The following is a 20,663-nucleotide window of genomic DNA, read 5'->3' as shown; positions in this document are numbered from 1 at the left end:
GATCTTGAGTAACAAAATCTGTCTGATTCACCCACTTATATAGCTATGTTGTTTCCCCATCCTTACCATTTGCTTCTTTCACTTACCCAGGCTGTGTTGTCTCTGGTTCTAACCAACCACTGGTAAGTTCTTCACCCCTCCATCCCTACACAGCACAAAGTACCTTTGTTGCTGCATTTTCTCTTAATTTGTCCTTTCAATTCTGTACTGTAGTTTCCCCATAAAGTAGAGGATAGCAAACACCTGCTTTACAAATCTGCTCTGCTGAGGTCTTTTTGGAATGGTTTATGGCAGCATCTGTCAAGGGCAGATATACAAGACCCCATCGGGCAGGGAATCAGTGCTGGAGGAGCTCTGCAGAGAACAGGCAGAGATGTTGGTGCTGAGCTGCTTAGAGGAGGGGCTGACGTGAAGATGCCAGGGTACAGTGTGATAGGTTTGGTTGGGCTTGATGATCTTAGAGATCTTTTCCAACCTTAATGATTCTGTGATTCCTGTTTGCAAATATGGTTGCACAGTTAATTCAGTAACAGAGTCTTACAGGTTAGAAATAAATGTTTTAAGCACAGCTTTTAAGTGCATCATGATAAATTATTCATGATTAGGATGATAAAATGCCACGGTGGCAACAGGAAGCTCAATTTGTGTTTTCTTCTGACTGAGTTTTCGCTGGCAGAGAGGGGGGAAAATCTTTGCAAGAGGGTTTGGAGGTCAGAACAGAACTGAGGTGCTCAGTGGTCACCAGGTGTCTTCAGGAACATTTTGGATAAAACAAGAGGAGGTTTCTGTCTAAAAATGAAGTTTTCAAAACTAATGCTCAGTATTTTTATTTTCCAAGTGGCTCCTCGTTTCTTATGGCATTTGAATTGCATGTTGAGGGTGCATTTGATTAAATAAGATAACTGACATTTGAATCATACATGAAGAAAACAGCCTAGGAAAAGAATGCTAGTTCTAGTAACGCATTTAAAGAGACTGATTGACCTTTCCATGGCATTTGAGCCCACTCATCAATTTGCTGAGCTGGAAATCGCATTAAATGAATGTTTTATTGCAATAGCCAATATCTTACTAGTGCAGTTTGTGACTGGAGTAAGGAATTTGAGCAAATTATAAAGTGGTATTTTTGTTAATAGGAATCCAAAGAGAGAATCTGAATAAACAGTTGTAGAATTTGGGGCACAATTAGGTTTGTGTTTTGGTAAAAAGTCTTTGTTATCAATCTTTAACGGTGCTTTAGCAGGGCTGCTGCTGTGCTGGGACACTGAAATGCATTAGCTAGCATTTCAGGCTATTGCTATGATGACAACCCCAGTTAGTTCAGTAACAGCGCCAGATTAAAGTTACATGAGAAGCTGGCAGCTTTTATTCTGGTATATGAGCATACAATGCCTTATAGCTAATTCTGCCGCAGCTCAGCAAACGTTTCTGATCCTTTGAATCATTATCTAAACTAATGGAGGCTGTTATCTGCATGGGAAATGCACACCAGAGAGCAGTTTGGTTATTCTTCAGCCCAGGAAACCTGGTTGGTTTAATTTTGAGCAGCGCAGGTCCTTTGGAGTCCTCCTGTATGGAGCTGGGGCTTGAAATCAGGGCGCAGGTCTTTGGTTCTGTATTGGTCGTAGTTGGGGTGCATGGAGCTCGGCTGATTTCTGCCAAAAAATGAAGAAAGAGGAGCTCGTGTGAGCTAGCAAGTAACAATAGAGACGTGGGCCCTGAAGGTTTATCCGACTTCGTGTCCTCTGTCCGACTGCTGCTACATGGCTGGAGATGGCAGCCTGCTCGGCACTCGGTGGGTCGCTGTTCAAATAATAATGATGCTCCAAATAGATCAGCACACGTCTTCCATGTATTTCTTTTTTTTCTTTTTAAAGGAACGGTGCTCTGATTTTTTTTCTTTCCAGATTTTTATATTTTAGAGGTATGTAAGAAGAACTTCTTTCCTTTCTTCACACTGAAGTTCAAAGTTCAAACTCAAAACTGGAGTTATTACATATTGCAAGGTTTTGGCAACACCATAGCAATACACAGCGGCGATCTCTTCAGGTCTTCATCAGTTTTATTTCTGTTAATTAATGTTAGTTGCAGTGCTTTTCTTCTCTTGCTAAATATGCCATTTGAAGTTTCAAATAAAGTTGAACAGCGTATCTTTTGTTTTTGATGCCTCCAAACAATCCAGCTTTTGCTAGTAAAACAGTTTTAATTTTTAGATATTTCTAGTGCCTGACTTTTGCATTTGAGGTACACAGCTATTCGAAAATGTCAACTGTGAGACTACCACTTGTTTTTGTGACACTCAACACAATGTAACTGTTCAAGTGATTGAATAATTAGGTAGGTTTTCCCAAGTAGTATTGCAACTGGTTTCTGTTACACCGTTTTCCTCTATTGCATGACTCAAGTTACTTCCACTTGAAATTTTGGGTACTTCAAGTTTCATTCCATTTGAAATACTTCAAAAATTCAGCGAAAAAACGCTGTGGGAACCATTTCCTGATGAATAGTTCACCTAAAATCTGTCCAGTTACAAGAGGTTTGACTTCTGCGGTTCTCTTTTTAACATGACATCAATGATCTCCTTGGTAAGTTCAGCTTACTTTTACAAGGACAGTTGTTATTTAAGATGGTCTTATTCTATGTGAAATTAAGATCTGTAAGTCAGAAATGTGGCTGCTATGAAAGAAGCCCAGGGAGCAATGGGTTTCACATGGACTGTTTGCCTAATTGTAATCCTTTGTAATATCAGGCTTAATTTGTGTCCTACCCAGGTAATGGGAAAGGTGAGAAACTGGGGAAGTCTTTGATGAGTGATATCCAATGGATTCCATGTCAGGAGGGCCCTGGATGTGACAGATGTGATCAGCAAGGAAGCACTGCAGCATTGCAGGAGCTGCTGAACCTCTGGTCTTTCCTGAGGATAATTTGGGCGTGAATTGGGTGAAGGAGATGAATGGAAAATAAACACCCTGAACAGCAAGTGGGAGTGTTCCATAAGGAAGGCTGTTTCTTCAGGCTGGGAATAGCTCATGTTTGGGAATTCACAGAGACATATTATCTCATTTATGAGTTTAATGAAGTAGAAAGCTCATCTGGTAACATGTTTGTGTTTGTGGTATTTTTGTTGGCATGCAGAAGGCTGTGATTTTGAACCAGTGAGAAGTCTCTAGACTTCTGCAAAATGTTTTGCTTATCATACAGAGACAAGAGTATAGTCACTTGGAAGGATTTCATTTGTTATTAGCAAATGCTTACACTTTCAACTTTTTTATTACTAGAGTGCATTCTTCAAATGTTGAGACTGTAATACTTTAGGATAGGGCATATTTTTGATTTCAGTGTGTTCTGCTGTTCTAGTAAGAATGCTGCATCTCATAGCACTCATCACTGCTTACCTGTATTTTTCAGTCTATTCTCACCCTCTCTGTATTAACCACTTGGGAACTGTCCCAAAATGCACACTTCGCTGATGCCAATTTGCGAGGTGAGGTTTTTTATTGGTACGTGGAACACACGTGAAAAGCAGGGAGGAGAAGTGTTAAAGAAATTCCTGCTCTTTGTAAACCATGCTATGTAATTTCCAAAGTGTTTGTTGCCATTCATGGGCTCTGCAGAACCATGCAGATAGCATCACTGTTGCTGCTTCCCCTGCCCAGTTGGGGGCCCTGGGTGCCCCCTGAACACTGAGAGTGGAGCAGAGTTTCAGCTGATTGATGCTGCCATTGGTGTTCACGGAGAATGTTCTCCTAAAATGGCTTTTCCTTTATATGCCTTTTCTGTAGGGAATGTAAAAATGTTGTGTGGTACGTCTCCAGTTGCTGTTTTTCCAGTCACTTTTTGGAGAAAAAGATGTAATAAATATGAATTTAGGGGGGTTTAGCTGGTTTTAAGTTATTTGCTGTCTCTAAGTGTTCTGGAATTTCTTTTTGCTGTCAGGTCTACTCTGTTGGTTAATAAAGAGCTTTTTGTCTTCGTTACTGCTTGGAAATTTCAATTCACATTTCAGCTGATGATGTGAATGTGACTATTTGTAAACCTTTTTGAAAACAAGTCTGTTGGAGTTGGAAGGTCATGTGGTACCCTGAGTGTAATGCTGTGATGCTGTTCTTTGGTTTCTAGACTTGACTGGTATATGTTATTTCTTGGAGTGGTGATGCACTTGCATGGGCTGCCCAGGGAGTAGTGGGGTCACGGGTGTCTGAGACACGTAGGGATGTGGCTCTGAGGGACTTGGTCAGGGGGCATGGGGGGGTGGGCTGAGGTTGGGTTATGTGATCTTAGAGGTCTTTTCCCACCTTAATGATTCTATGATCCGTAAATTATTGTGCTGCTGCTTTCTGATCAGCAATAGATAGGGGCAGAGCTTTACCTGGTCACACTCTAAATGAAATCAAAGTAAAAGGTGATGGAGATCCTTTTGATGCAAGTGTCTAAAACAGGCTGGAAGAGGTGGCCATGTTGGACATAGCTCTGCTTTCTGCAGCATGCAAAGTTGCATTTTGTGTTCTGAAGCTCAGATGGAAGGAGATGCTTTGCTGAATCTGCTGGTGTGAGTTTTGATATATGTGTGTATTAAAAACCATGCATTTTTATGCGTTAGTTAGAAAGGTCATTTAATTCTTTCATGCAATTCTGTGGAAAGTTAATGAGAGCCTACTGGGATTCCTTCCTCCCAGCCGTTTCCATGTGTTTTTAAGGGGTGCATTGTGCCAGCTGTTGATTGTCATCTTCCTCATGTCTGTGATAAAAAGCCACTCAAGAAGGCTGAAATATGAGAATGTCATTAGCCTTCCTATTGGCAGAAGTGCTTAAAAAAGCCACAACAGAAAGAAAAAAGATTGTGCATTGAAATTAAAAAACAAACAAAAAGCGCAGCAGCTACAGTGAGGTTTCGTGTAGCCCCTGGAAAAAGCAAAAACGTGGCAAGGAGCACAAAGGGGACAACGTGAACCTGCTGTGCAGGACAACGTGGCTGCTGTGCAGGAGTGTGTGTGGGAAACCTCTGATGTGCATCACTCATGGTTCTCCTCTCCTTGCAGTTGAAATTCAGCTGGCGGAGCTGTTTGGTGGCACCGGGAGTTGTGCTTGCTGTTGCCTGACGTGTGCATGAGTGGGTGGTTTACTTCTTATTTATTTGTTTTTTATTTATTTAAAAACCACTTGGGGCATGTGAACACAGAACATAGGGTTCATTTGAAGATGGAAGGTTAATTAAAAAAATAAGCAAAAAGCCCCTCTCCTTGCTACAAAGCAGGAGGGCCTCCATTTCAAAATAAAACCCCGAAGTCAGCAGTGAGTGGTGCTGTGTGTGCAGCCACAGCCTGGAAGCAGCATGTTATTCAGCATTACCAATAGATCCCCGCTCGTGGCTTTGCTTGAAAATGTTTTGATTGCAATTGGAGGAACAGGCAGAGATGTATATAAATAATGTTTGTTGTGTATACAAGCAGCTCCGGTTCTAAAGTGTACACGATGGGAAGGGAATAAATATCTCATTTTGCACTGCCTCCTAAGGTAGAGAGCGGCAGGCAGGGATGGAGGCGGTGGGAGCAGCAGCATGCACGCCTGCCTGCCTGTCTCGCATTAATGGAACAGCTTGCGAGGTCTACAGGGAATTTGCATTGGCTCTGTCACTGGTATTATTTAGTTCCTTATTTATTGCTAGTGGCTTGATTGTGCTGTATTTTCCCAGCAATGAAAGCTTTTAAAGATCATGTCTGACTCCTTTTGGACTGTGCTGTCCAATTTCTCTCTGCCTGCTACCAGCATGTTGAGACGATCCAAAAGGTAATCTAAGGATTTTGCAAGTAATTCTTACGATGTTTTTCCAAGCTTCTTGTTTTAATGCTGTTTAGGCTTGCTTTCTTCCTTTATGAAGAGATTAAATCATGTACGTTGGGCGTAATTTCTTCATGATTTGTAGCTGTATTCATTGTAAAAATCATACCGTTCAGATCCACGGTTTGTTCTTTTTATAGGTATTTATTTAAATGCATCGTTCCTCGCTTCTCACAGTATGTGAATGTGACGTGGGTTTGTTTCTACAAAATGATGGATTGATGCCTTACTGAGAACAAGCTGCCTCAGTATTCAAAGTAGCAAAACAGTATTATGATGATATAGGCAGCACTGGGCAGGGCTTGGAAATGTTTTGACGTATAGTTCATGATTTTCTTAGCGATATGCATCACCTTGAATTTTAAATCATCCTTGCTAGTTTTGATTTTTTTTTCTTGGAGATGTTAAAATGTTGCTGTAGTAGTAAATAGGATGCGTGCTCTTAGTCACACGTTACTCTTTGGATTTTGATAAAATCCCATTGAATTGTGTGCACTAATAGCTCTGATGCAGTACAGTGGTACCCCTTCAAGACTGGGAAATAGCGACGTAATTATTACTGATCAGGTGTTCTATGGAGCTTAATGCACATAGCCCAAAAACTTACTGCAGGAATGGGCTTGGTGAGTGAGGTAGGTGCTAATCCTGACCAACACAATAGATATAGGTTTATGAGTAAACAGCTGCCATGAGCATAATAATTTCTCATTGGTTGATAGGCTGTTAGAGTTAAAATCTATGTAAGATTTGGAGTATAAGCTTTGACTTGATTTTGGGATGAATTTTGTTCATGAGCTGTCAAAAATGAAATTAATCTATTTTAGGACATAGAAACATATTGAATGAGGGGAGAGGGGTTACTCTGTTTCCTGGTTCTGTTTTTACAGTTTGAATTTTATCAGTTTGCTTCTGTGCTAACAGTGACTTTTAGAAATTTTACTGGGAACAAAGAAAGATTTTGCTTTAAAAAAATAAAATTTAGATTTTGGTCACAAAGAGTTGCATTAGAAGCTTTATTAACAAATACAAGCCTTATTGGCTTTTTATTTTTTTGAGAAGAAAAAGCTCCTTGAGTTTTCAGTTGTTGATGGGTCTGCCTTTCAAACTCATGCAGTAGTGTCAGTAGGAATGTGAAGGACGAACAGAAGTGTAAGAGCTGAAGCTCATTATTTCCATATATGTTTCTTGAGCTTGACTCTGGAGAGGAAAGGGAGGTAAATTACTGTCCTGTGCCTGTTTGCAAAGGATGAGGCAGGTAGGATGTGGCTTCCATGCCAAGCTGGGTTGATGTGGGTGATGTCTGTAGGAACATCGCCTCTGTGGGACCACTGCAACTGGAGCAGCCTTATTCCTCCTGTTTGCAGAACTTGAATTTTGTAAAGCTCGCTCTGTTCTGAACTGTGTTCTGCGTGCAAAAAGGTCGACTTCTTTGTGCAGGTTCAACAGTCATGGACTTCCATGCAGAATGGGTGTCTGTAGTGCTTTTGCACAACAAGCATGAGGTTTGTTTATCTTGGAAAGCCTTGTCGATGTGCCATTATGAATTTTGAAATTAGTTGTCAAGAACTGACACAATTTTGGGAATGCTAACAAGCTTTCTGGTACAATTACTTTGTTAGAAAACTTCCACTTGAAATTTTCAATTCCATTTATTTGTTAGTATTTGAAGAAAAGAAAGAAAGAAATAGATCTGTAAACCTGCTGCACATCTGAGTGGAAAAGAGAGTACTTTTCATTGATTTAACCAGATAAATGAATATTGGACATTTGAAAGTGATCAAACAGCTATATGAGACGCCCTAGCAGAGAGCAGCTGCATCAAGCCGGGCAGTGGAAATCCTATTTCGCACAGCACCGAAGCCACAGTCTTCAATCAACCCTGGAAATAAAATATTTGAGCACATGTGACAGTTTGCTGGGAATATCACCTTCTGCCATGTCTGCTGGCAGCCTGCCTGGCTTGAGGCAGGGGGAGATGGGCAGTCAGGTTGGATTGTTGTGATGTGCGTCGTAATAAACGAGTTGGTTCATCTGACATCATGTTGTGCTGGGATTCATGTTGGGGCATTGGTCCCAAGGACACACGAGCACACTACTACTCCTAGCAGTAGCTGGCTGTGAGATAAGCCATTGCACGTCTTGGTCCTTGCGGCAGCAGCACCAGGGCATCCTTGGGTGCCAGCATTCCCAGCATCATGACACGTCTGCACTTTGAATGAAGTATCATATTGTTAACTGGGTAACATCTGTTTTCATTGCTTCCCTTTCAAAGTGTAATGTGTGGTACTTTTTAGTACGTTTATTACTTTTTAGAAGTTGTTATTGCAATATAAATTTATTACATGGAGTTGAAACTGTTGGTGGCAGAGATTATTTTGCTGTGTGAAATATTTGACAAAGTTTTCCCATGACCATACGGAAAACTTTTGCATACAGTCTCATTGCACTACTGGTGCGTTGTGTGCTCTGAATTCTGGGCCACTGGCGGCATTCTGACCACTGTGCTGTGACATACATCTCTATAACAACGGCGACTGATCCCTGCTAAACATCCTACAGGGCTCTGCTCCCATATGGCCTCTCTGCATTAGGATGTTGTGCAGGGCAGCTCTTCCTCTGCGATGCATTATGCTGAAATGAGCTGTCTGGTGCAGCTGGGGGCTTCTCGGCACCACTAATGGCAGTGGGAAAGTGAGCCATCTGCTCCTCTGGTCAGGGATGGGGCCATTTCTTCTTGAGCGTATTCCCGGAAGGATAGCAGAAGTCAAGAGCAACGCTGAGGAGATTGTCATGGGAGGGGTGACATAAACGTAAATCAGATTTACCTGTCTAACTGGTTCTGTATAAATATTTATAATTCTAAGCTGCGGAATAAATAAGGGAATTTCTTGGTACAAACCTCACGCGGAGCAGTATTGTTGTACTGCTGTACTCAGACATTGCCTGTTGGATTTGAGCTGTGCAGAGATTAAGCATGATTTTGACATATTTAAATTAAATGTCTTTGTTTTTCAATCTTTTGTCTCTTGTGCTTTGGGCATGACTTCTCCTGGATATGCTCTAAGTTGTGCTGTGCAGTAACAGCAGTGTGTCGTTGTGCAAGTGGCCATGTGTTGGTTTTCAGAGATTGGCTTAGAGTGATGTTTTCTACTGTTACCTTATTTTTGTTCTAGCAATGTTTAGCCCTGTCTGGAGGAACAGGCTGTGACTTTTAGGAATTTTGAGTATTTTGTATGGATTTTAGGAAGTTGACTTTGTTTAATGAGTTTTTTTGATGCAGTTTAGGCAGGGAAGATTTGTTTGTACATTGAGAAAGATAACTCCGGGAGGACCACAAAGGTGGGGTTCTGTTAGGAAGGATGTACTGCTTAGTCTCCAGGGTTAGCAACAGCCACTGGTGCTCTAAATTTCCTTCCTCTTCTTTTTGGTGAAAGGCAATTAGTGATGCATTAGTTCCATAACTGTCAAAACCATTGGGATGAACTACCATGCGAGTGTGAAAAGTAGCAAGCCACCTTTATAGGTCAGTGATTCTATGTAAATTGTTATAAATATTTTCTATAATCACTTCCTTGATAACTAACTAAATGTTCTTTCCCATTTAAATATCCACAAAAACAGAAGAAACCACCTTTTGCTGGGTATGAAGCAGTGATTGGGAATAGTTGGGTGCTCGGAGCACAGCATGGGTGCTTTCTTGGTGTGCTCCTGGCAGCTGTAACTGCTGCAACAGGGTTGTGTGAGATGGGGAGCTGCACGCAGTGTCTTCTTATGCTGATTCATCCAGATAGACATTCAAGGCTGTGTGTGTCAGGAGGATGCTGCCTTCTGTATGTACATTGTCCCTGAGGAAGAAGGCAAAACAGAATACTTTTGTGATAACGTAAAGCTAAATTTAAAAATGTGTGTTTGTGCTATAATTAACTTTAAAGTGACAGCTGTCACGCCGCACATTTCTTTGCTTAAATGGGAAAAGTAAGAAATGTTTTCACTCTGTTGAGAAGGATGAGAAAGATCTGGAAATTTGATGCTTTTGATAATGCTTAGATCCAATTTTCACTTAGCACAGCATAATAAACGGTCTCCAACTGACACCCCTAATTGGAGAGGAAATTTCATTTCAATTACTTCTGCTAGGAATTCAACCTTGGGACAAAAGCACTGACTGTTGGGGGGAAAAAGAAGTTCCTACCTCATCTTCTGACAAGCTCATTATGAGAATTGTGTGTTTTGTGTTGAGTGAGCTGCAGTGGGTGTTGTTATAGAATCACAGAATCGTTAAGGTTGGAAAAGACTGCTAAAATCTTTGTCTGATGGCATCCCATCCCACCATGCCCTCAGACACATCCTTCAGTGCCGCACCTCCACGGTTCTTGAACTCTTCCATGGACGGTGACCCCACCGGCTCCCTGGGCAGCTGTGCCAGCACATCACTGCTAGGTGAGAAACCCGCCTGTTGTACAGCTGAGAGATGAGAGTGGTGCTGGAGGAGTACTGGGAGCTGTCAGTGGGTTCTCTACATGTGATATTTATACTACTTAACTACAATGCAAGAGGCTGCTGTGCCAAGAATGGCAGGATGGCCCTCCTAATATACAGAATAAGGGCAAGGATTCAGGGAACGTTGCCTGTACTGTTTGTAATTTCTAGTTGATCAGGGATTGTCTGTGTATGGTAGATTTTAAATTTATTATGAATGCTTTTGTGGTCTTGCTTCTCTTCAGACCAAAATCCAAAGTGTTCTATAGAGTTAAAGCTGAGGTTTTGAGCCTGGGAAGCAATTTGTTCTGGTGGAAACCCTCTTGTTCAACCAGCTGGCTATTGCCCAGGCCAAACCAGTTTTTCGAGTCAGAACTTGGAGTGGAAACTGAGCAACATGCAGATCGTCGATGATTTTATGAATTGCTGGGATCTTTGGGAAGAGATGGCTGAATGTAACATGATTTTACATAAAAAATGGCTGTTGGGGTAAGAGTCTGGTTTCAGAAGGAAGGAGATGCTGTGAGTGGGGCAGTGGGCAGTCGGGCCTTCTGAGGATTGAGAGCACGACATGAACATTGCACGTGGGCACGCGCCTGGCCTGAGATGTGCAGGGCTTGTGGTTAATTCAAGTAGACACATTTGGGTTTAGGAATCCTCCCCGTATCTGTGCATCTGCTTATTTCAACTGCTGTTTGTCTCCGACAAGTGCATTTTAAATGCAGAGTGTCTGTCAGCGTGGTGTCTGGTGATTAAGCACTGCAGAGTGATGTTTCGGTGGGGCTGGGTCACCATAATGTTGTGGGGAGCCTCACCCTTGGCTCCTCAAGTCTTGTGTCTGTGGTGGTAACAGACTGTGCTAGGGAAGGGCCGATGCGAGATCAGCTTGATATGCTGGCACTTAAACACTGTGGGTACTTCCAGTTGTGAGGGACTTTTACCTGCGCAGTGATGTTCCTCTCTGCAGGCCACGTGTGTGCCCTCTGTAGGACTGGACAAGGGGCACACCAAGCAGTATGCCCTCCAGGATGCTTGGGATTCCCGTTACCTCGACGGCAATGGAATGCTGACATGAACTAGGGATTGTAAAACACCTTCAGGCAAAATGTTCCTATAAAAAACAGACTTCATTGGAAGAACTGTGAGGAACATTATGTGGTACGTCATCTTCTATCACCGTGCACCTTCCTGGAGGCCAAAAACCTCAGCCAGGTGCAGAACGCTTTTTGTACTGACCACCTCACTATGAAACTACATTGTTGTGGTTTTTTTCTAAGCATGAAGGAAAACACTTCTTAAGCATTTTGATTCTACGCTTAGACCTAATTACTGGATGTTCCCTGAATAGTTTTTCCCACTCCATAGCCTGACCTATTTTTGATTTTTTGCTATTATTTCCAGGACTGCAGAGTAATACCTTTTACAGTAGATGTACAGTTAGAATAATAAGCAGTTCAGCAACAAAAACTCCCAGCTTTATTCCAAGAGTCTTAAAAGCTGCTTTTGGTTTTGAAGACACAGAATATGCCAATCTTATCAAGCTATGTGTATTGCTTCTGTATTAAATTCTGCAGCTTGACTAGGTTTGCATGAACTCTACTGTTTCGTCTCTACTCTTCCAGCTGCTCAGTAGCAGGAGAGGCCTGCAGAGAGGTGCTACATTTTCTCCTTTTTATCTGAATACTTCTCAGTTATTTTCTCTTCCATCTTCTATTTCTACTTCCTTTTGATTTAATCATTTCTATTTTTCTTCTTTCTGTGGCTAGGCAGAAAATGGTTAAAAAAACAAACAAACAAACACAACAACAAACATTCTTGGTTCCAGTTTCAGTGCACCCCTCTGCCTGTTTTTACATGTGCAGAGCACAACCGTACTGCTGTGTGTAAATCTGTGTTCTGTATAGAAAAGGCCACTGAGACACTGGTTTGGAGATTATTTCCAGAATAATGTACTATTGGAACAGTTTTTAAGTTAGATATGTGATTTATTGTCACTATGCAGTTTGAAACTACAATTAACTGATACAGAGCTAATTTCAAACATCTTTTGATGCTTAAATGGAGAAAATGCTCTGAAACAAAGAGAACTGTTCATGTCAAGCGCTATGTAGCAACAGGACTGCTCATATCCTGGTGCAGAAGATTGCTATTAAATCTCTGACTTTGGAATTGTGAATAATGGTTTCTTTTCATTTTGGCTCACATATTTGTTTTCAGGATGCATCTTTGGAGACCGTGTTTAGAATGGTTTTGTTTTATTACGTGCCTCTATATCCTTATATTTATGGGGTAAAAAAAAAAGCTTTCAAACACTATAAATGCACTTTGTCATTTTGTTCTTGAATTTGTTTGCTCAAATTTTCGCAAGCAAAAGAAGTGTGATAATCTGTCTTCTATGACTACTGAGACACCCATTGAAAAAGCAGTCATGCTAGGTGAAGCATTTAATAATAGAGTTGGTGGAAACGGGAAATGAAAGTATGTAGTTATGTTTAGTTTTTGTTAAATTGTCCTTTCACACTTTGTGATGTAACTTCAAGGCAGCATAATGCATAACACAACTGAAGAGGGAGATAGTAATGCTTGAGGAGGTCCGTGTACGTTTTCTCCCATTAAATACTGTCTGTTTTCATTCTGTCATCTCTCTTCTGTAATCAGAGATTTTTTTTTTCTCATCATATAAGGATGAATATAGCTTTGAAACATGCTTGTGAGGGAGGAATGTTTCAGAATAGAGTGGTTTGATTTAGTTGGGAATGGCTGTGCCAGTCATGGTAATTTGTTGTGACATTTCATTTTGTTTGGCTTTGCAGTTGCTCCTGTGTTCCTCTGTTGTTAATAATGCAAAAGGCCTGGACTACACAGCATGATGCAGGCAGGTGTACAGCAACCACACATATTAGGCAAATTAAACATAAATTAGACACTAACTGGCAATTTCAGCCATTTCTTCACAATTTCTTAACATGAGGTTATATCATTTCTTAAATTTGAGCTATGAATGAAGAACTAGAAGGGTTTATCTAACAAATAGCTTGTTTGAGATGAAACGAAATTACTTTTGTGCATTAACACTTAGATGTTAGTTTTCTTTAAACAAAAGAACCAGTGTACATCCAACTTCACGCATGCTTTGCTTGGCACCTTGTTCCCTTCAGCTTCTGTGTTTGCTAGCAGGCTGAAACATACCATCCCGGCAGATGTTCTACACATTTACTGTCCATGTTCTCCCTGGATATCTGTACTGAAGTGCAGCCCACACCTTACAGTTGATAGAAGCCCTCTCTTTTATCTCCATGCTCCTTGCCACACAGGTGAGCAGGAAGGGATCCACCCCAAAGGTGGGTTGTGCAGATGGCTGCAATAGCTTGTAGGTGACACAGGGAGGAGGGAATCATAGAATCATAAAACGGCTTGGGTTGAAAAGGACCACAGTGATCATCTAGTTTTAGCCCCCTTGCTGAGTCTGTCATAATGGAGGATCTGTGGTATCTAAAGATGGCCCCGTACTTCCATCCTTCATATATTCAATGAGTATAATGCTTTTTCCTTAAGAGAAGATAAGTGGTTATTGTAGGAATCTGCAAACCAGACCTCCACCATGAATAATAATGTGTTTTTTTTTCAAGTTATTCTAGGATGAAAAAATTTTAAACCATTCTGAATGTAGAAAAAATAATTCATTGTACCAGATGCTTACTTATTGTTATCTATTTTAGAGAACTAATTATTCCTGTTGTTGGTAGTGCTAAAGCTTACAAAATTGCTTCCATCCTTGAATTACTATAATTAAGACGATAACTTCCACATCTAGTTAACATTGCTGTGCAGCTGGTGCATTCATTGACATGCAGATTTCAGATTTTGTAAATTTTCTGTCATTGTGAATAAAAATTTTAAATACTTATTTTCATTTCCAAAATCTCTGTTTCTCATAAAGAAGTCTTTGTAAATCAAATCAACTGAAACTAAACTCCTGTAACATCAGAGGAAAATCTAGTTAAATTTGGTTAAGTGTTCATAGAATCATTAAGGTTGGAGAAGAACTCTAAGTTCACCCATTCCAACCCCAGCCCACCCCACCGTGCCCCCTGCCCACGTCCCTCAGTGCTACATCTCCACATCCTTTGGACACCTCCAGGGATGGGGACCCCACCACCTCCCTGGGCAGCTGTGCCACTGCATCTCTGCTCTTTCTGAGAAGTTGTTCCTAAATCATTAAAAGGGATCATAAACAATGATTAGTAACAAATGTGATTAAAGCTATGATTTTTTTTCTGTACGTATTGTTTATTTGCATACGCAACATCTTCTGCCCTGAGAGTGTTTTCTAGAGAAGCGCGTTATCTTTTTTGACAAAATACCTCATTGTTCGTTCCTCATGACCAGCACTGCAGTGATATTACTGAGATCAGTCCCAAATTGCCTTCTGGTGGAGGCTTGTTGGCTGGGGACAAGGTGTGCTGGGGCTGCACACAGCTCCCAGGTACCACACATCCTGCTTGGCACTGCTGCACGAGGTTGCTGCTGGCTGCTGAGCGCATTGCAGCGGGTCCAAAACTAGTGTCCAGTTACCAGACCCACATCTGATGTCCTGCAGTGTTCAGTTTCAAGAACACATCTTGGAACGCTCCACTGCACGTAACAAATGTTATTTTTACTGTGGGGAGAGATCTCAACTCACAAACAGTAGAGCCACCATTTCCGTGGTGATGGCGGAGGCATTGTTTCACCTCTCTCCATGTAAACTCCCATCTTGCTGTGCTTGTTCTGAATAAAATCAGGCAGCTCTCATGCTCCCCTGGGCTTGCAGGTTCCTGGAGTTTGGCAGTGGCCCTGCAGGGCATGCAGCAGGGGTTGGCTCTTTCCAAGTTATGGAGTGGGATCTGGGAAAAGCCTTAATGAGTCCCACACCAAACTGTGAGGAGAGGAGGGTCAGGGACCTTGCATGCAATGAAAGTAGGAAAGCTTTGGCTTACAAGCACGTAGTAGTGCTCAGAGTCTCTCTGGACTGGTTCAGAACTATAATTTTTTTCTTGTCAGTGTACTCTGAGTTGTATAGTTAACCTTTTCCCTTTCTACTCTCTCCTTCTATTCCTGGTTTTTATGCAGATTGGATTGTTTTTAGAGGGTTTCTTGCAGAATTCATGAACAGTAATGAGCAATGATGTAGTGTAAGAGTTCAATAATATGATCTCCTCATTATTGGCCCTGTAGCCCCGTGCTGAGCCCCGTCTGTCTGGCTGAAGTGCATCTTCCAGGAAAGCATTTTGTCTTCATGTGAACTGTGCCAGCACTTAAATTGACTCGCTCAAATTTCTTTGGCACAAATTCCTGGTTAAAGCTAGCTTTATTTCTTTAATATTCAGCTGTTCTTCTTTAGAAGGTGCTTAAATGCTGTCGTGATGAATTCCTGAGGTTAGCTGCCCAACTGGAGGCTGCACGTTAGCTCTTCATAGAATTACAGGATGGTTTGAGTTGGAAGGGACCCTTGAAGACCATCTGGTCCAACTCCCCTGCAAGGAACAGGGGCACCTACAGCTCCACTTCTCCCTTTTTATTTTCTTCATTTTTGTGACTATGAGGTCTTTATTGCTGCTTTTCTGTAATTTCTCGTTGATTCCAAGTTCTCTTAGAAGTTATATCTATCCATGTTTCTATCCAGAGAGCTCTCTTCAACCAGTCGAGAGTGCATTTGTGGCTGTGTGCGTGTATTTTTACCATCATATAACATGAATTCAAGAAATTGGAAGTTCTGTTCTTAGCCTTTATGTCTGAGCTTTGCCTTATTGCCAGCACATGCGGATCGTGTAAATGGCTGAATGGGCTCCAGTGATGTTCCTCCTTCCCTGGTGAGAGATCCAGCGAAATGGAAAGTTACCAAATTTTGGGGGTATAAAAAGAATATTCTTTATTCCTAACTTGGGCAGCTCAAAAACCGTTCCTCCCCTGGGTGCATTGGTGCAAACCTGACCTGTTTTAATGGGTCTCAGCTGTGCTTTGCTCTCCAGCTTAACCCTCTCTCTTTTGAGTCGTCCTCTCTGCAGCGATGGCAGAGAAAATGGGTTTGTAAAACCTGGTCCAGTCTGGCAGATGCAGCCATCAGTTAAATAGCTCTGAGCTTGAGACAGCTCTTATTCCCCATTATGCTGTGATTTAAATACACCAACTTTCCAGAGGACGCTCTGGGCTGTGATGATGAGTGTTTTAGTGACTCCTCTTAGCAAAAGGATGCAGCCACGGAGGACGGAGCTCTCTTTTCTCATGACATTAGTGTTCTGTATTGAGCAAGATCTGCAGTTTTTACATGGTAATTTACATGAGAATGCTCAAGGTTTTTTTTATTTCTCACATAGTCATCTACGTTACATTAGAATACTCAGCACTTTGGTGTTGTGAGAGATTTTCATCGTGATGTAAACATAGTGATTATCTGCTACTAATGTTGGAATTGAGTATTCTGTTTTTTTTCAACAGTTACTGGAATAGACTGACTGAACACATTAAAAAAAAATCCATAAACTGAGATTTTAAGCCTCTTAACATCAGGTCGTTCGTTTGTCTGTATGATGTACACAATGGCAATCAGTTTTTGGATGGAGTGTTGTTGAATAATACATGAATGTAAATGAAGATTGTATGGAATCAGTTGGACAATTTTGAGGAATGCTTTAAGTACACTAAAGAGCCTGAATAGCAGTTAATGGCGCTTCAACTTTATTACTGTTTATTATGGTTGGCAGTTCCCTTGTGCTTTTTTCTGCTTCGAGTTCTCCAGTTTCCTACAGAATAACAGTAAGAGGTCTTACAAATAATAACAGTCAGATATACTGTATCCTGTGGCAGCAAAGCAGTTCTGCATTAAATTGTGGTTTTGGCAGACTGAGCGCATTTATCGGAGCTGCTCCAGGTGGGATGGGGGCAGGTCACAGAATGGCCAGGGTTGGAAGGGACCTCAAGGATCATGAATCTCCAACCCCCCTGCCACATGCAGGGCCGCCAACCTCCATGTTTAATGCTAAACCAGGCTGCCCAGGGCCCCATCCAACCTGGCCTTGAACACCTCTAAGGACGGGGCATCCACAACCTCTCTGGGCAGCCTGTTCCAGTGCCTTACAACTCTCTGGGTAAAGAATTTCCCCTAAAGATGTCAGCCCTGGAGCCACCGTGGAGCTCTGCTGGGCAACCTAAGCGTGTGTTGCGTATGCACTGTATGTATTCCTATATGCCACAGAAAAATGGATGAACAGCAAGGGAGTTAAATATCCAGTAGGCTTTGTTCAGGACTGGGTGAAATGAGAGTGTTTTACTTGCCCATTATGATTACTTCCATCATCTTTAGAGCTAAATTGGGCAGAGGGCTGTTGGAAGCTCACCTTGCATGCTTTTCAATAGGCATTGAAAATTCATTGGGCATTCAGTAGGCATGTTTGTGCTGCTTCTAGCACATTAAAACGTATATTGCTGACAAAGTACCTTTTGGCCCTGTATGTTTGTTTCCCAGCAGTCAATACCAAAATCGAGAGAGAGAAGAAATATCGACCCGAATCTGAGAGATTATTTCTCCTTAGCTAAAGGCTGTTCTTTAGGACCAGCCTTCGGGTGCTTTGATTACTCTGGTTTTGCCTCATCATCTGTATCTCTTTCTTCCAGCTGTCGGACAAGCAACAGAAAGAGCTTGATTGTAACGTCCAGCACATCCCCGACTCTCCCGCGGCCGCATTCCCCCCTCCATGGACATGCAGGTAACTCCGAGGGCTGCCCAGCCGGGAATCGTTGGGAAAAATGTCAGTGCTCATTGCATTGAATTTGAACACAGAATCATAGAATGGCTTAGGTTGGAGGGGACCTCAAAGATCACCTTGCTCCAGCACCCTGCCATGAGCTGGGTTGCCTAACGTGTTGATATTCCCCATCAGTGTGCCATCTGCGGTCTCTGTCTGCTACTCTGAGCAACACGAGATGTTTGAAAATTGCTTTATGCGTTGCTGCCAGTTTTATCACTTCAGCAATGGTGAAATGCTCATTTCCAGGCAAATGGGCAACTGCTTGTTAGTCATCAGAGTGAAGTGTGGAGAGATGTTCTTTCTAAAGAAGAAGTGTTTATTCAGTCTGCGGTAACCACAGAGTTTTAGAAGGGGTCATGCAGTGGGTTCAGCAGCTTGCCTGAATAGCGTGTTCCCTTGTTACCTTTATCGGGAGAGAGACAGGTGATGTACACCTGCATTGCTTTCAGTATTTCAGAATGCCAGAGAAAGCAGTTGGGCTTCAGGTGTGGCCCTAATGGGTACAAGTTTAACTTAAAACAGCCCAAACGTTGCCACACATATTCACCCACTGTTGAGCCAATGTGGAAGCACATCACAGTTGTGTGTAAGTAATTGTTTTCATTACAATCAGACTTCTCTCATCCTACATGGCAGTATGTCCTGAAAGTACTTTCTGGAGATTGAAACAAAGGAAATGCTGAGAAAGGACAGCAAAGTGGTGGTGGCTCAGGGAGAAGGAGCCATCTGCTTCTTCTTGCAGAGCATTGTGCCTTGCGAGGGACATTCAGCCAGCTGGAAGGACAGAAGTTCTTGTCCAGGCATACCCGTGAAAGCCTCAAAAAGTCAGATTTTCATACAGATTTGCTGAGTAAAGCCCTGTCATGAATGGCTGGGAAGTTGCTGTACTCACACTGTTTTTTAAATGACCCATGATTTTCATTTTCCAATCTTAAAAGTAGCATATTAAGGCTATTTTCTTTTTCCTTCAGAATCTCAGATAACTCAGATAAACTTTATTTATTTTCAAATGTAACTTGTTGAATTCATTACTGCACCAAAAGCTTGCATTTGCTAGAGGAATTCCACTTCACTCCAAACTCCCTTGGCTCTCTTATGGGTGATCATGGTAGTGATAGCTTTGTACAATGTGATATTTCTCCTGGTAGGGATTCTCTGCTTAGTTATGTTGTGCTCCTTACTTTATATTAAGAATCTATGTGTATGTTGAATTTAACAAATTCTATGTCAGCTATATAAGCACTTAAGTAAAACGGTGGAGAAAAGTGCTCCTCGGAATATGAAAGAAGCAAGATGCTTTTGCTTTTCAGATTGCAGTAAGATGTTGATCTGATCATTGCTCAGAAGATAAAGGCAGAGATGTTCACACCTGTATCTTCTCGATTTTCTTTTCTCCCGTCTTTCAAATGAAACATTGGTCTTAGTGTTTTGGATGCTGTCTTGGGCTTTGCAGGCTTATCTTTTATTACATATGTGACTGTCTGGAAAACTAGAGTAGCTACTCAGTGTTAGGTCGTCGTCTTTAGCAGAAATTGTCAAATACTTCTATTTCTTGTTCTAATGTTGCATATGGGATTTGAAACTATTAATTAAAAAGGACATCCTATGTGACCTCCAAGAGTTGCAAGCAGAGAACAAGGAGATAAATTACTGGTAGCCTCAGTTCCCTCCCATTACTGTGCTTAGGAGTTTTACCTGAGTCAAGTAATTTATTCAAGAGACAAAAGTAGATGAAATTTAGAGTAGATTCACAAATATTTTCTTAAGAAATATCATATATGAGATGTGAATTTGAGAACAGGCTGTGATATTTGTTTAGTATTTGAACAGAATCGATCAATCTGTTTGTTCAGACACATGCACTGATAAGTCACTAAGAAAAGCTGGAGCCTCTCCCATCCCTCTTGCGTTGTGAACACGCAACCTCCTCTTCACGTCCATTCTGCACTTCTTCCACAAATGAAAGGAGTGACAAGCATACAGGGGAATAAGGAAGACTTTCTAAAAAAGTTCTGTTCAGAAAATGGAGTTCTTTATGGCGTTAATTGCAGGAGTTTCTCTTTTGTATGTTCTGTACATGAAGGTGGGGTGTGATGTAGCACAGTCCTTCCTCCTAATGAACACTGGCCCTGCAAACTACGCATTTTAATGTACAGAGCAGCTTAAGATAGGATGTCAGGCAATTCCATATCCCACAGAGTGGAGAGGAAAGGTAATACTAATAAGAGGTCTAAAGATGAAAGTAAATCTGAACAATTTCTAACTGCCATGAAAACATTTTTGAAAAAATAGCTCTTAATGGATTTGAAGTGCACTCGTTCAGTTTTCAAACTTTATGAAATAATCTGTTCCAAAATTACATGGAGCCTTGTTATTAAACAGCTACAACTTGTTAATGTCATGGGAAAGCCACCCTTATTCACTCCCCCATATCTTGACTGAAGTGCAGTTTTGGGAAGACAGGTTTGAAAATCTTCCTTGTATTTCTTTCAAATCAGAGGAAGGAAGGTGTCCACACACTTTCCCTGTGTTTGTGTTTCTTCGAAATGTTTTTTTTTA

The 20,663-nt window shown here is 41.5% G+C and overlaps 1 protein-coding gene across 16 annotated transcripts in view; it reads left to right on the top strand.

Annotated features, from left to right (window-relative positions):
* The window catches only part of MAST2 (microtubule associated serine/threonine kinase 2), a 163,811-nt gene that overhangs the window by 86,274 nt on the left and 56,874 nt on the right, over positions 1-20,663 (top strand). For all 16 annotated transcript variants that reach the window (XM_052667031.1, XM_052667029.1, XM_052667030.1 and 13 more), the window contains one exon: positions 17,971-18,062. In XM_052667031.1, the coding sequence (XP_052522991.1) occupies positions 17,971-18,062 (92 nt within the window). The remainder of the gene's footprint in view (positions 1-17,970; positions 18,063-20,663) is intronic.

This window comes from Tympanuchus pallidicinctus, unplaced genomic scaffold, assembly GCF_026119805.1.
Source record: "Tympanuchus pallidicinctus isolate F22 unplaced genomic scaffold, pur_lepc_1.0 scaffold7, whole genome shotgun sequence".
Classification (NCBI taxonomy): Eukaryota; Metazoa; Chordata; class Aves; order Galliformes; family Phasianidae; genus Tympanuchus; species Tympanuchus pallidicinctus.
The sequence above is the reverse complement of the archived record's forward strand: the minus strand, read 5'-3'. Positions and strand labels throughout refer to the sequence as shown.